The 14,740-nt window shown below is 39.5% G+C and overlaps 1 protein-coding gene across 1 annotated transcript in view; it reads right to left on the bottom strand.

The window, feature by feature from the left end:
• The window catches only part of NEURL4 (neuralized E3 ubiquitin protein ligase 4), a 169,815-nt gene that overhangs the window by 125,303 nt on the left and 29,772 nt on the right, over positions 1 to 14,740 (bottom strand). The window contains exons 7-8 of the mRNA XM_053718447.1: positions 7,848 to 7,920; positions 6,579 to 6,834 (exon numbers count right to left, since the gene is read on the bottom strand). Of these exons, the coding sequence (XP_053574422.1) occupies positions 6,579 to 6,834; positions 7,848 to 7,920 (329 nt within the window). The remainder of the gene's footprint in view (positions 1 to 6,578; positions 6,835 to 7,847; positions 7,921 to 14,740) is intronic.

The raw sequence follows: 14,740 nt of genomic DNA, 5'->3' as shown, positions 1-14,740 counted from the left end.
AAATAAATCCAAAATTTTTTATTTATTGGATTTATTTTTTAAAGCCCACCACGGACTTTCATTTATATCCCCTGATTTTCTTACCACCGGTGGTTTTTTATTTTACTCATTTATTCATTTATTATGTATTTTTATATTGCTAGTTTACATGTATTAGGGTTTATTCAAATATATTAAAAACATAATTTATGTAAGAACTTACCTGATAAATTAATTTCTTTCATATTAGCAAGAGTCCATGAGCTAGTGACGTATGGGATATACATTCCTACCAGGAGGGGCAAAGTTTCCCAAACCTCAAAATGCCTATAAATACACCCCTCACCACACCCACAATTCAGTTTAACGAATAGCCAAGAAGTGGGGTGATAAAAAAGTGCGAAAGCATATAAAATAAGGAATTGGAATAATTGTGCTTTATACAAAAATCATAACCACCACAAAAAAAGGGCGGGCCTCATGGACTCTTGCTAATATGAAAGAAATGAATTTATCAGGTAAGTTCTTACATAAATTATGTTTTCTTTCATGTAATTAGCAAGAGTCCATGAGCTAGTGACGTATGGGATAATGATTACCCAAGATGTGGATCTTTCCACACAAGAGTCACTAGAGAGGGAGGGATAAAATAAAGACAGCCAATTCCTGCTGAAAATAATCCACACCCAAAATAAAGTTTAATGAAAAACATAAGCAGAAGATTCAGACTAAAACCGCTGCCTGAAGTACTTTTCTACCAAAAACTGCTTCAGAAGAAGAAAATACATCAAAATGGTAGAATTTAGTAAAAGTATGCAAAGAGGACCAAGTTGCTGCTTTGCAAATCTGATCAACTGAAGCTTCATTCCTAAACGCCCAGGAAGTAGAAACTGACCTGGTAGAATGAGCTGTAATCCTCTGAGGCGGAGTTTTACCCGACTCAACATAGGCAAGATGAATTAAAGATTTCAACCAAGATGCCAAAGAAATGGCAGAAGCTTTCTGGCCTTTTCTAGAACCGGAAAAGATAACAAATAGACTAGAAGTCTTTCGGAAAGATTTAGTAGCTTCAACATAATATTTCAAAGCTCTAACAACATCCAAAGAATGCAATGATTTCTCCTTAGAATTCTTAGGATTAGGACATAATGAAGGAACCACAATTTCTCTACTAATGTTATTGGAATTCACAACTTTAGGTAAAAATTCAAAAGAAGTTCGCAACACCGCCTTATCCTGATGAAAAATCAGAAAAGGAGACTCACAAGAAAGAGCAGATAATTCAGACACTCTTCTGGCAGAAGAGATGGCCAAAAGGAACAAAACTTTCCAAGAAAGTAATTTAATGTCCAATGAATGCATAGGTTCAAACGGAGGAGCTTGAAGAGCTCCCAGAACCAAATTCAAACTCCAAGGAGGAGAAATAGACTTAATGACAGGTTTTATACGAACCAAAGCTTGTATAAAACAATGAATATCAGGAAGAATAGCAATCTTTCTGTGGAAAAGAACAGAAAGAGCAGAGATTTGTCCTTTCAAGGAACTTGCAGACAAACCCTTATCTAAACCATCCTGAAGAAACTGTAAAATTCTCGGTATTCTAAAAGAATGCCAAGAAAAATGATGAGAAAGACACCAAGAAATATAAGTCTTCCAGACTCTATAATATATCTCTCTAGATACAGATTTACGAGCCTGTAACATAGTATTAATCACAGAGTCAGAGAAACCTCTTTGACCAAGAATCAAGCGTTCAATCTCCATACCTTTAAATTTAAGGATTTCAGATCCTGATGGAAAAAAGGACCTTGTGACAGAAGGTCTGGTCTTAACGGAAGAGTCCACGGTTGGCAAGAGGCCATCCGGACAAGATCCGCATACCAAAACCTGTGAGGCCATGCCGGAGCTACCAGCAGAACAAACGAGCATTCCTTCAGAATCTTGGAGATTACTCTTGGAAGAAGAACTAGAGGCGGAAAGATATAGGCAGGATGATACTTCCAAGGAAGTGATAATGCATCCACTGCCTCCGCCTGAGGATCCCGGGATCTGGACAGATATCTGGGAAGTTTCTTGTTTAGATGAGACGCCATCAGATCTATTTCTGGAAGTTCCCACCTTTGAACAATCTGAAGAAATACCTCTGGGTGAAGAGACCATTCGCCCGGATGCAACGTTTGGCGACTGAGATAATCCGCTTCCCAATTGTCTACACCTGGGATATGAACCGCAGAGATTAGACAGGAGCTGGATTCCGCCCAAACCAAAATTCGAGATACTTCTTTCATAGCCAGAGGACTGTGAGTCCCTCCTTGATGATTGATGTATGCCACAGTTGTGACATTGTCTGTCTGAAAACAAATGAACGATTCTCTCTTCAGAAGAGGCCAAAACTGAAGAGCTCTGAAAATTGCACGGAGTTCCAAAATATTGATCGGTAATCTCACCTCCTGAGATTCCCAAACTCCTTGTGCCGTCAGAGATCCCCACACAGCTCCCCAACCTGTGAGACTTGCATCTGTTGAAATTACAGTCCAGGTCGGAAGCACAAAGAAGCCCCCTGAATTAAACGATGGTGATCTGTCCACCACGTTAGAGAGTGTCGAACAATCGGTTTTAAAGATATTAATTGAAATATCTTTGTGTAATCCTTGCACCATTGATTCAGCATACAGAGCTGAAGAGGTCGCATGTGAAAACGAGCAAAGGGGATCGCGTCCGATGCAGCAGTCATAAGACCTAGAATTTCCATGCATAAGGCTACCGAAGGGAATGATTGTGACTGAAGGTTTCGACAAGCTGAAATAAATTTTAGACGTCTCTTGTCTGTTAAAGACAGAGTCATGGACACTGAATCTATCTGGAAACCCAGAAAGGTTACCCTTGTCTGAGGAATCAATGAACTTTTTGGTAAATTGATCCTCCAACCATGATCTTGAAGAAACAACACAAGTCGATTCGTATGAGATTCTGCTAAATGTAAAGACTGAGCAAGTACCAAGATATCGTCCAAATAAGGAAATACCACAATACCCTGTTCTCTGATTACAGACAGAAGGGCACCGAGAACCTTTGTAAAAATTCTTGGAGCTGTAGCTAGGCCAAACGGTAGAGCCACAAACTGGTAATGCTTGTCCAGAAAAGAGAATCTCAGGAACTGATAATGATCTGGATGAATCGGAATATGCAGATATGCATCCTGTAAATCTATTGTGGACATATAATTCCCTTGCTGAACAAAAGGCAAGATAGTCCTTATAGTTACCATCTTGAACGTTGGTATCCTTACATAACGATTCAATATTTTTAGATCCAGAACTGGTCTGAAGGAATTCTCCTTCTTTGGTACAATGAAGAGATTTGAATAAAACCCCATCCCCTGTTCCGGAACTGGAACTGGCATAATTACTCCAGCCAACTCTAGATCTGAAACACAATTCAGAAATGCTTGAGCTTTCACTGGATTTACTGGGACACAGGAAAGAAAAAATCTCTTTGCAGGAGGTCTCATCTTGAAACCAATTCTGTACCCTTCTGAAACAATGTTCTGAATCCAAAGATTGTGAACAGAATTGATCCAAATTACTTTGAAAAAACGTAACCTGCCCCCTACCAGCTGAGCTGGAATGAGGGCCGCACCTTCATGTGGACTTAGAAGCAGGCTTTGCCTTTCTAGCAGGCTTGGATTTATTCCAGACTGGAGATGGTTTCCAAACTGAAACTGCTCCTGAGGATGAAGGATCAGGCTTTTGTTCTTTGTTGAAACGAAAGGAACGAAAACGATTATTAGCCCTGTTTTTACCTTTAGATTTTTTATCCTGTGGTAAAAAAGTTCCTTTCCCACCAGTAACAGTTGAGATAATAGAATCCAACTGAGAACCAAATAATTTGTTACCCTGGAAAGAAATGGAAAGTAGAGTTGATTTAGAAGCCATATCAGCATTCCAAGTCTTAAGCCATAAAGCTCTTCTAGCTAAAATAGCTAGAGACATAAACCTGACATCAACTCTGATAATATCAAAAATGGCATCACAGATAAAATTATTAGCATGCTGAAGAAGAATAATAATATCATGAGAATCATGATTTGTTACTTGTTGCGCTAAAGTTTCCAACCAAAAAGTTGAAGCTGCAGCAACATCAGCCAATGATATAGCAGGTCTAAGAAGATTACCTGAACACAGATAAGCTTTTCTTAGAAAGGATTCAATTTTCCTATCTAAAGGATCTTTAAACGTAGGAATGGTAGTACGCTTAGCAAGGGTAGAAATAGCCCCATCAACTTTAGGGATTTTGTCCCAAAATTCTAACCTGTCAGACGGTACAGGATATAATTGCTTAAAACGTTTAGAAGGAGTAAATGAATTACCCAATTTATCCCATTCTTTGGAAATTACTGCAGAAATAGCATTAGGAACAGGAAAAACTTCTGGAATAACCACAGGAGATTTAAATACCTTATCTAAACGTTTAGAATTAGTATCAAGAGGACCAGAATCCTCTATTTCTAAAGCAATTAGTACTTCTTTAAGTAAAGAACGAATAAATTCCATTTTAAATAAATATGAAGATTTATCAGCATCAATCTCTGAAACAGAATCCTCTGAACCAGAAGAGTAATCAGAATCAGAATGATGATGTTCATTTAAAAATTCATCTGTAGGGAGAGAAGTTTTAAAAGATTTTTTACGTTTACTAGAAGGAGAAATAACAGACATAGCCTTCTTGATGGATTCAGAAACAAAATCTCTTATATTATCAGGAACATTCTGCACCTTAGATGTTGAAGGAACTGCAACAGACAATGGTACTTTACTAAAGGAAATATTATCTGCATTAACAAGTTTGTCATGACAATTAATACAAACAACAGCCGGAGAAATAGCTACCAAAAGTTTACAGCAGATACACTTAGCTTTGGTAGATCCAGCACTAGACAGCGATTTTCCTGTAGTATCTTCTGACTCAGATGCAACGTGAGACATCTTGCAATATGTAAGAGAAAAAACAACATATAAAGCAAAATTGATCAAATTCCTTAAATGACAGTTTCAGGAATGGGAAAAAATGCCAAAGAACAAGCTTCTAGCAACCAGAAGCAATGAAAAATGAGACTTAAATAATGTGGAGACAAAAGCGACGCCCATATTTTTTAGCGCCAAATAAGACGCCCACATTATTTGGCGCCTAAATGCTTTTGGCGCCAAAAATGACGCCACAACCGGAACGCCGACATTTTTGGCGCAAAATAACGTCAAAAAATGACGCAACTTCCGGCGACACGTATGACGCCGGAAACGGAAAATAATTTTTGCGCCAAAAAAGTCCGCGCCAAGAATGACGCAATAAAATGAAGCATTTTCAGCCCCCGCGAGCCTAACAGCCCACAGGGAAAAAGAGTCAAATTTTTGAAGGTAAGAAAAAATGATTAAATCAAATGCATTATCCCAAATATGAAACTGACTGTCTGAAAAATAAGGAAAGTTGAACATTCTGAGTCAAGGCAAATAAATGTTTGAATACATATATTTAGAACTTTATAAACAAAGTGCCCAACCATAGCTTAGAGTGTCACAGAAAATAAGATTTACTTACCCCAGGACACTCATCTACATGTTTGTAGAAAGCCAAACCAGTACTGAAACGAGAATCAGCAGAGGTAATGGTATATATAAGAGTATATCGTCGATCTGAAAAGGGAGGTAAGAGATGAATCTCTACGACCGATAACAGAGAACCTATGAAATAGACCCCGTAGAAGGAGATCACTGCATTCAAATAGGCAATACTCTCCTCACATCCCTCTGACATTCACTGCACGCTGAGAGGAAAACCGGGCTCCAACTTGCTAGGGAGCGCATATCAACGTAGAATCTAGCACAAACTTACTTCACCACCTCCATCGGAGGCAAAGTTTGTAAAACTGAATTGTGGGTGTGGTGAGGGGTGTATTTATAGGCATTTTGAGGTTTGGGAAACTTTGCCCCTCCTGGTAGGAATGTATATCCCATACGTCACTAGCTCATGGACTCTTGCTAATTACATGAAAGAAATATATTTTATTGTATTAACTATATTTATGAGCCGTTTCTTAACACTAGCTTATGTTTGCATATATTAGCTTTATTCTATCCTCTATTCTATCATATTAGCAGCTTTCATTAGCGCACCCTGTATCTGGTTTTTAATAGTTAATGTTTAGAGGTACTTTGGAACTAACCTCTTTTTTTCAGGGTAGCCATTTTTGTGCTAATTCACAGACCTCCTTTTTTACCTTAAATGTAATGAAAGTACATATTATATTTTGTCTCTATCCCAACTTGTTTTATGTCCCTTTAAAAGGAATTGGATGGGGGAAAAGTATTCTGCTGATTCTATTGAAAAAAAATGTGTTTTCGAACTAAAAATGGCCTACAGTAAAGGTTAAATGTGTGCAACATCTAGAAACTGGAAAACAGCTCAGCACAGGGGTGGAAATGGCTCAGCAGCTAAAGAGTTAATATTGAAGTTTGAGTTGTACACAAACATGTATTGCCTGGTTATTTCACCTGTGGATAAGACAGCACTATTATGTTGGGCACTTCACAATATATACTTACTGTGGTCGGAGAGCAGTGCGGCCTCCATTTATAATAGATGCTTTCTGTCCACAATTTGTATGGAAGAGAAGCTGTCCAGTGTCTGTGGTGGATGAGTTTATCCTTCCTGCATCGGGTGACCGAGCACGCAGGATGGCATTGTTTCTCCGCAAACGATCAGCATGGTTGTGATTGTGGACAATAGTAACTTTCACAGCCATACCATACAGATCAACCACTCCATAAACTACTGGAGGTGTCTGACAAGAGGCAACACCTGGGAGGGAGAGAGATACATATACATAAAATAGCTACTTTTTCACATGCTGCCATTCTGTCCAACGCTAAACTTAAAATCTGTGGATGACTGTAAAATGACTTTACGCAATATACTGATGACTTTGTCATGGGACTATTCATAATGTGAATAATATGTATTACACCTATCTCAAAGAAGCCAAACAGTGTCTCCTTAAGACAGAACCTGACAAATCTCAGCACCAAGAGTTTCCAAAATTGTACTTCTGGCCTCTTTGGGATTATTCTACATAGATGTATATAATGCTTCCTACATAATGTATTCTAAGTGACTTCTAAATTTCTTAGAACGTCATCCTTAAGAGCTCAAATAGATTTAAAGAATATGTGTCCCATAACACCTATATCTTAAACATGCTGTATATCATTACTATAGTGCTTCTAATATCTGTAGCCAGTTGACCTTAACCAATGCATCCACAGTTTATTATCTTATTGTGTCTTATTACATATTTATTTGCCACCTCCTACCTTTAGGTCCTATTAGAATGAACTATTACACAAATAACGGTTATATCAACCCTTTTACTGACATTCTTAGCCTCTTGGCTATCAAAGTGGGCTATATCACATTACTACACATGGACTACAGCTTTCTTTGATAGCCAAAATGGTAATGAATAGCATAAGCTTTCGATTCAAAAGTTGCTTTAATTACACTCTGTTTGTAGAACGGTGCCTTATTTGCAAAGTTCAGATTTCCATTCTCTTACAATGGAATGCATAATTGTTTTCACTATTGCATGTTCATTTTTAGGATATAAAAAAGCAAAAAACAAATTAGACAGTACTAAGTACCATTACTAGAACATTTAAAACAATTGGAGCTGAACTTATCTATCTGGATGAAAGCAAAGGCACACTGCCAAAGTGCCTCTTGGCTCAGTCCGCTGCCTCTGTGAGTGGACTAGCAACACAGATGACTTGGCTCATAAAACAGCCAGCTATGTGGATATCAGAGGTACACCTTACCTTGGTCCATCCCATTGATGTAAAAGTGAAGAGCTCCGCTGGACTTTCTTGTTAGTCCAATATGATCGCCCTCCTGTAAAATTACAAGATGAAAATAAATCCTTGTGAAAAAAAAATGAAAATGAAATAGCAGGTTAGGAAAAAATTAATTATTTTGAAAGTGACACAGAAAGGACGTTTAAAAAGAGGAAGGACAGTTTAAAGAACACAGAAGAGAGAAAGTAGTTCAGGATAGAGAGAGAATGACATTAAATGGGTATGATAAGAAAAGATATCAAGGTATAGTGAGGCACTGACCCATGGTAAAAGAAAACCTTACACATAGTTTTCTTAAATTATCCATTAAAGGGACATTAAATACTACGGCCAGATTACAAGTTGAGTGCAAAATATCAACTCTGCAAAAGCGATATTTGTTCTCAACTTAGTAATACCAGCGGACACAAATGTGTGCTGGTATTACAAGTGAGGTGTAATGATAACGCGACCTCTTGAGACACGGCATGAGAACTAGTGCATCGATGGGCAGTAAATATAAATATATATGTATATGCTTATATACATATATATTTACAGGGATAGCACAGTCCCCATAAACCACAATGTAAAGGCATTTTTCTGTGCCGTTTTGTTTCTAACACCCGCCAACTTTCAGCCCTCATAAATGCTTCTTGCAGTTATTTTATTAAAAAATAAAAATGCTTCAATTTTTTTTTTTTAATAAACTACACACCACTGTATTTTGGGGGCTATTTGGGAGACATATATACATATATACAATTAACCAGAGATCTGATCTCTGGTCAATTTTATGAGCGCTAATTGGAGTAAATTAAAAAGTTGCTTAAATTTGCATGCTCTATCAGAATCAAGAAAGAAAAAAACATTTGGGTTTATTATCCCTTTAAAAATTAGAAAGAGGGGGGCGGAGCCTGGCGGAGCACGGTGATGGCTGCCTAGTCACTGAGCTCCAAGTGTACTGAGCAAACTAAGAGTGCCAAATAGCCAGCACAAGACCCAAAACTGGATGTCAGCTAAAGAAACATCTCCCTGAGACTACAGGACATAAGGGAGCTGTCAACTTCTAAAATCGAGAAACACTTTGCAGAGCAGCGCTCCTCTGCCCAGCCCGCCTGGGAGCATGGCCGCGGCTTGTGAGGAAAACAGTGATCGGTAATGATAGTAGGCTGCTAAAGTGCTTGCATGAGGGAAGGACTTAAGAACAGTTTACAGTGCGCAGCTCCGGTCTGGGTAAGACAGTTAAAAGAACCCGATACCCCATTAACACTTGTCGGGGAAGAGGAAGGAGGGGCTACACGGTAGTGGGGGCCGCCATTATGATTTCGCTCTGACGCAGAAATAGGCCTCACAGTAACGGCATTAAACAGCTAGATTCTTGCCAGAGCCGTCTGCAGAACAGGGAAGGATGTGCAAGCAACCTGTTTATTGACAAGAGGGAGCTTTACGATCTAAAGACCTTAGCCATCCTCTGAGTCCTAAGCGACATAACAAGTAGGCAATCAGAGAAATGCAACAGAAAGTAAAAATGTTGACTCCTAAAAGGGGATAAATTTATTATAACACTGAAAAGAATGGAAGGCGGAATGTTACTCTAAGGGGGTGATATGCTCAGAAACACAGCAGGGATATAGAGATTCCAGAAACATAAGCATCTTAAGGAGCTGTTAAACACAAAAGACCTCATGCTGTAAGGGGATCATCTCTCACAATAAGCAACGTCAAGTTGCAGAATTATATTAAATCTTTGCTGATATCTGCTGCTGGCCCCAGTTTATACATCATAGCTGGAAGTAAATGGGCTGTTGTATTCTGTCAAATACCAACTAAATCTAACAAAACCTAACACAGATATGTCTGCCAGGAAACAAAATAAAACAGGTGTAGGAACAAAACTCTCCACACAACACCCCTTTTTTAAGCCCTCCAAAGGGGACAAAAGTCAAAACACAGAAACACAGCTACTAGAGGAAGAAATAGACTCTGACACTGAACCTACAGATATTAATATGGATCAAACACCAGTAACCAAAGCAGACCTTAAAAATCTAATGTCAAAGCAGGACATCAATACCATTTTCAACAAAATGTGGGAAAAAATGGACACACTACAGGCTACGGTCACCAACAGCTTGACAGAGATCAAACAGGATATGCTAGACTTAGGTACCAGAATTGACTCTCTAGAAGAAAGAGAAGAAGCCACTTCCGAGGATATAACCGTTCTTTCCCAACATTTGACCTCACAGCAGCAAGAGCTAGCCGACATACAAGACAAAATGGAGGATCTGGAAAACCGGAGCCGCAGGTGCAATCTAAGATTAAAAGGGGTTCCTGAAACAGTAACTTCACCAGAGCTACCTGAATACCTCTTGCAGCTGTTTCAGGCTATCACGGATAACAAAGAAGAAGGTAAATTCGAAATGGACAGAGCTCACAGAGCCTTAAGGGCAAAACCTAAAAAAGGAGACCCGCCTAGAGACATTATAATTAAGATGCTTCGCTTCCGGGACAAAGAAGATGTTTTATCAGCAGCAAGACACAATCCCACCTTCAAATTTAAAGGCTCGGTTATTCAATTTTTTCAAGACTTATGCCTGAGAACCCTCCAAAGACGCAGTACTATGCGACCCCTTACGCAGCTTCTACGAAAGACCCAAATACCCTACAGATGGGGTTTCCCATTCTCACTTAATATCTTGTATGAAGGGAAAACTATATCACTCAAAGACCCTGCAGAGATACCACCTACATGCAAATCTTTGAAACTCGAATGCCCTGATCTGCCGTCTCCATCCTCGGAACAAGAAACAAATCACCAAACCTCTCACCAGCCACTCCCCGCCAGGAACAGATGGACCAAGGTTGTAAAAAAGAAGCAGAAAACTTGAGGGACTATGGACTCTGATTTCACACAACAAACAAGCTTCTCTCTTGTTTTTTCTCAATGAGAACAGACTAAACAAGATTGCTTTAAAATGAAGGGACTCCAAGGGGAGAGATCCTAATCCGTTCAGAGGTTCAACAGATAAGTATGCTATAATATGCAAGATCAACATGTCCTGCCTACGAGTCTTTACCCATTTAGAAGATAATTAGACAGGCAGAGGCTAAGATGTTAATTTCTAAAAACCCCCATCACAGGGGATGAACTGGGACTGTTCAAGGATGGTTGAACATCCACAAGTTATTAATTAAAGTCAACTGAAAATAAGTTATTCACTCTTATTAAAGCTATAGTTAGGTTTTATGATGTACACAATTTCGTAATGCACACTAACCCCATTGTGCAATTCTAGAATGTTTAGATGTAGTGTATACTTTACACATCTCAGTTATTATGTTTTGTTGTTGTTATTATCATTGTTCTAATTTTGTTCTTTTTTTAGCGGCTGTTAAAGATCCGGTATGGAAATACTCAGGCTCTACAACTGCCAGGTTGATTTGGTCACAACCTTACTGCATTTTCTTGACCTCCTCTAAGGTATTCAGGGAACGGGGAAGGAGATCCAAGGTGAGGGACAATAGGTATTACTACGGGACATATTTTATAGTTTATGGACTAGAAGATCACGACATTCTGTACTCTATCTGCACACCACTTGCAGACAATCTCAAAAACCATAGCAAACACCCACCCACTGAGATAGATGGATTCCTGGTCCATTAACTTAATCTCACATAATGTCAGGGGATTGAACTCAGACATTAAACGCAGGATGGCACTCACGTAATATAAGTCTCTTAAAGCGAATGTGATCTTTCTTCAGGAAACACACTTTCAGCACTCCCAAATACCCAGATACTGGACTAAAGATTTTTGTCACCATTATCACTCAACCTCTGACTCTAAAAAACGCGAGGTGTCCATATTGATACACTCCTCCCTACCCTTTACACACCAGGAAACAGTTGAGGACAAAGAGGGCAGATTCCTCATTGTGAAAGGTCAGATCCAAAATTCTGATATATTTTGCAATGTATATGCACCAAATGACAAACAAGATGCCTTTTTCAGACAAATCACACATCTCTTGACAGGGTGGTCTCAAACTAGGACAATCCTTGCTGGGGATTTTAACGTAGACCTCACAATACAATCCCAAAAACACAACCCCCCACATTCCACTAAGCAACACAAACAATCTAAGATGAACAAGGTAATACAAGACTATCTTGCCACAAACTCATTAATAGATTCCTGGAAAACATTATATGGCCGCACAAACGACTCTACCTTTTTCTCTGCAGCACATAAAACATACAGAAAACTAGATTATATATTTGTCAGTCAGTTTCTACGGCCCATCCTGATAACCTCAAATATCCATTCCTGTGTGTGGTCAGACCACTCCATAGTACAGCTTACCTTGGGCGACATACAAGTTCCAGGGAGGACCAGATCATGGACATATGACCCTATATGCCTAAGAGACCCTGCGGTCCGAACAACGATAGAACGTAATATGCTAGAATATTGGGGCATAAACACAGAGACAACAGTTAACCCTATTATGACTTGGGCAGCACACAAGACTTATTTAAGGGGTCTACTGATTAAAGAAAAATCTATCCTTCTTAAAAAGAGAAATGCACAGAAGATAGCTCTACAGGCAGAGATAGATACATTAGAGAGACACCACAAACTGACACAATCTAGAGCTACACTGGCGCAGCTTCAGGGTAAAAGAACAGAACTAGCAACTATACTAAATGACCAGGCAGTCAGAGCAGCCTTCCGGCTCAAGACAAACTACTATATATATGCAAACAAGCCAGACAGGTATTTAGCAAACAGAATTCGCGAACGGACGAGAATAGCTTCCATAACACAGATCCAAAAACAGGATTGCACCACAACCTCCCACCCACAGGAAATTGTAGACTGCTTTGCCCAATACTATAGCACCTTATACGAGGGGACTCATGTTGCCCACTCCCCCACCACGGAATCTATACTAACAAAACTACTAGATGACGCCCACCTACCCTCTATTACAGAAACAGACAGAGAGAATCTAAATCAGGAGATAACTGCCAACGAGGTGCTAGGGGCTATTAAAGATTTGAAACCGGGTAAAGCCCCGGGACCCGATGGATTACCTGGTGAATACTATAAATTATTTAAAAATTCCCTGACATCACATCTAGTTAAATTTTCAAATTACATTATGCAAGGATACGAGATCCCATGCGATTTACTTGGAGCCAGGATAGTGGTGATACCTAAACCAGGTAAAGACCCACAAAGATGCCCCAACTACAGACCCATCTCTCTCATAAACCAAGATCTAAAAATCTTTACCAAAATTTTAGCCAATAGATTAAAACACATATTACCGAGTATAGTACACCCGGATCAGGTGGGATTTGTGGCGGGCAGAGAAGCACCTGACAACGTAAGACGAATTATAGCAACAATAGCCCAACTTGACCGGACGAAAACGCCTTCTCTGGTCCTCTCACTGGATGCAGAGAAGGCGTTTGACAGAATTGATTGGACATATATGTTCGCGGTCCTAGACAGAATGGGATTTAAAGGTCCATTTGTAGACGCCTTGCGTGGTATATACTCTAAGCCTACTGCTACAGTTAGGGCCATGGGACATCACTCCAAAATTATACACATCAAAAACGGGACGAGACAGGGTTGCCCGCTCTCCCCATTGCTGTTCGTCCTATGTATGGAGCCATTAGCGGCTAATGTCAGACACTCAAAGGAGGTAACTGGACACCAAATCAAACACACAGACTATAAGATTTCTCTATTTGCGGACGATGTCCTCTTGACACTGACCAAACCCCTGACATCCCTCACAGGTCTATATGACATACTACAACGGTTCTCCCGGGTTTCAGGCTATAAGATTAACATGGACAAAAGTGAAGCATTAGCCATAGCCCTACCGGCTCACACAAAAAAAATAATCAAGTTAAACTTTTCATTTTCTTGGGTTAAAACACATATTAAATACTTAGGTACAAAGATACCGACTCAATACTCAGACTTATATAAGGTAAATTATCTTCCCCTATTTAAAGAGTTACGATCAGACATAGCTAAATGGAAATTGTTAAACTTCTCCTGGTACGGTAGAATATCTGCCATAAAAATGAATCTGTTGCCAAGGATCTTATATCTATTTAGGACCTTACCCGTCCCAATCCCAAAAAATGACCTTAAAACCCTACAATCAGATATCAACCTCTTTATTAATGGCAAGAAACAGGCAAGAATTCCCCACTTAATATTAACTAAACATAGACAGATAGGGGGCGTGGGAGTCCCCAACCTGCTTAATTACTATGAGGCGGCTAGATTAGCACAAGACGCTCTCCTGGGCTCATCACTGAGCAATCTGGTGTGGAAGGAGTTAGAAACAGGGATATCGGACCTAGAATCATCTGGGGACCTGATCTGGGACAAAACAACATCTCAACAACAAACTAAAAAATACTCCCCTGTTACGATACTAACACTTGAGAATTGGAAGACAATGGCGAATGGCAAGGGGATAATGCCCGAGTTCTCCTCCAAAATGCCTATTAAATACCTCATCCCAAGGGAATATCGCAAACAGTTAGATAAATGGGAGAATAAGGGTCTTTACAGGGTGGGAGACCTCCTAATGAATAACAAACCACTAACTTTCAACCAGATACAAGATAAACTAGCACCCCTATCACCTAAATGGTACCTATATTTACAAATCCTCTCTGCCCTAAACAAATTTATCCCGAATATACGTAAACAACCTAGCACCACACTAGAAAGAATGTGTGGTACACAGGTAAGACCTAGGCAATCCATTTCTCAGTTGTACCTGGCATTACAAACTCCAGGGGGTAGCACAAAAACACCTACAATGATTAGA

The sequence above is a fragment of the Bombina bombina genome, chromosome 6, assembly GCF_027579735.1.
Source record: "Bombina bombina isolate aBomBom1 chromosome 6, aBomBom1.pri, whole genome shotgun sequence".
Classification (NCBI taxonomy): Eukaryota; Metazoa; Chordata; class Amphibia; order Anura; family Bombinatoridae; genus Bombina; species Bombina bombina.
The sequence above is the reverse complement of the archived record's forward strand: the minus strand, read 5'-3'. Positions and strand labels throughout refer to the sequence as shown.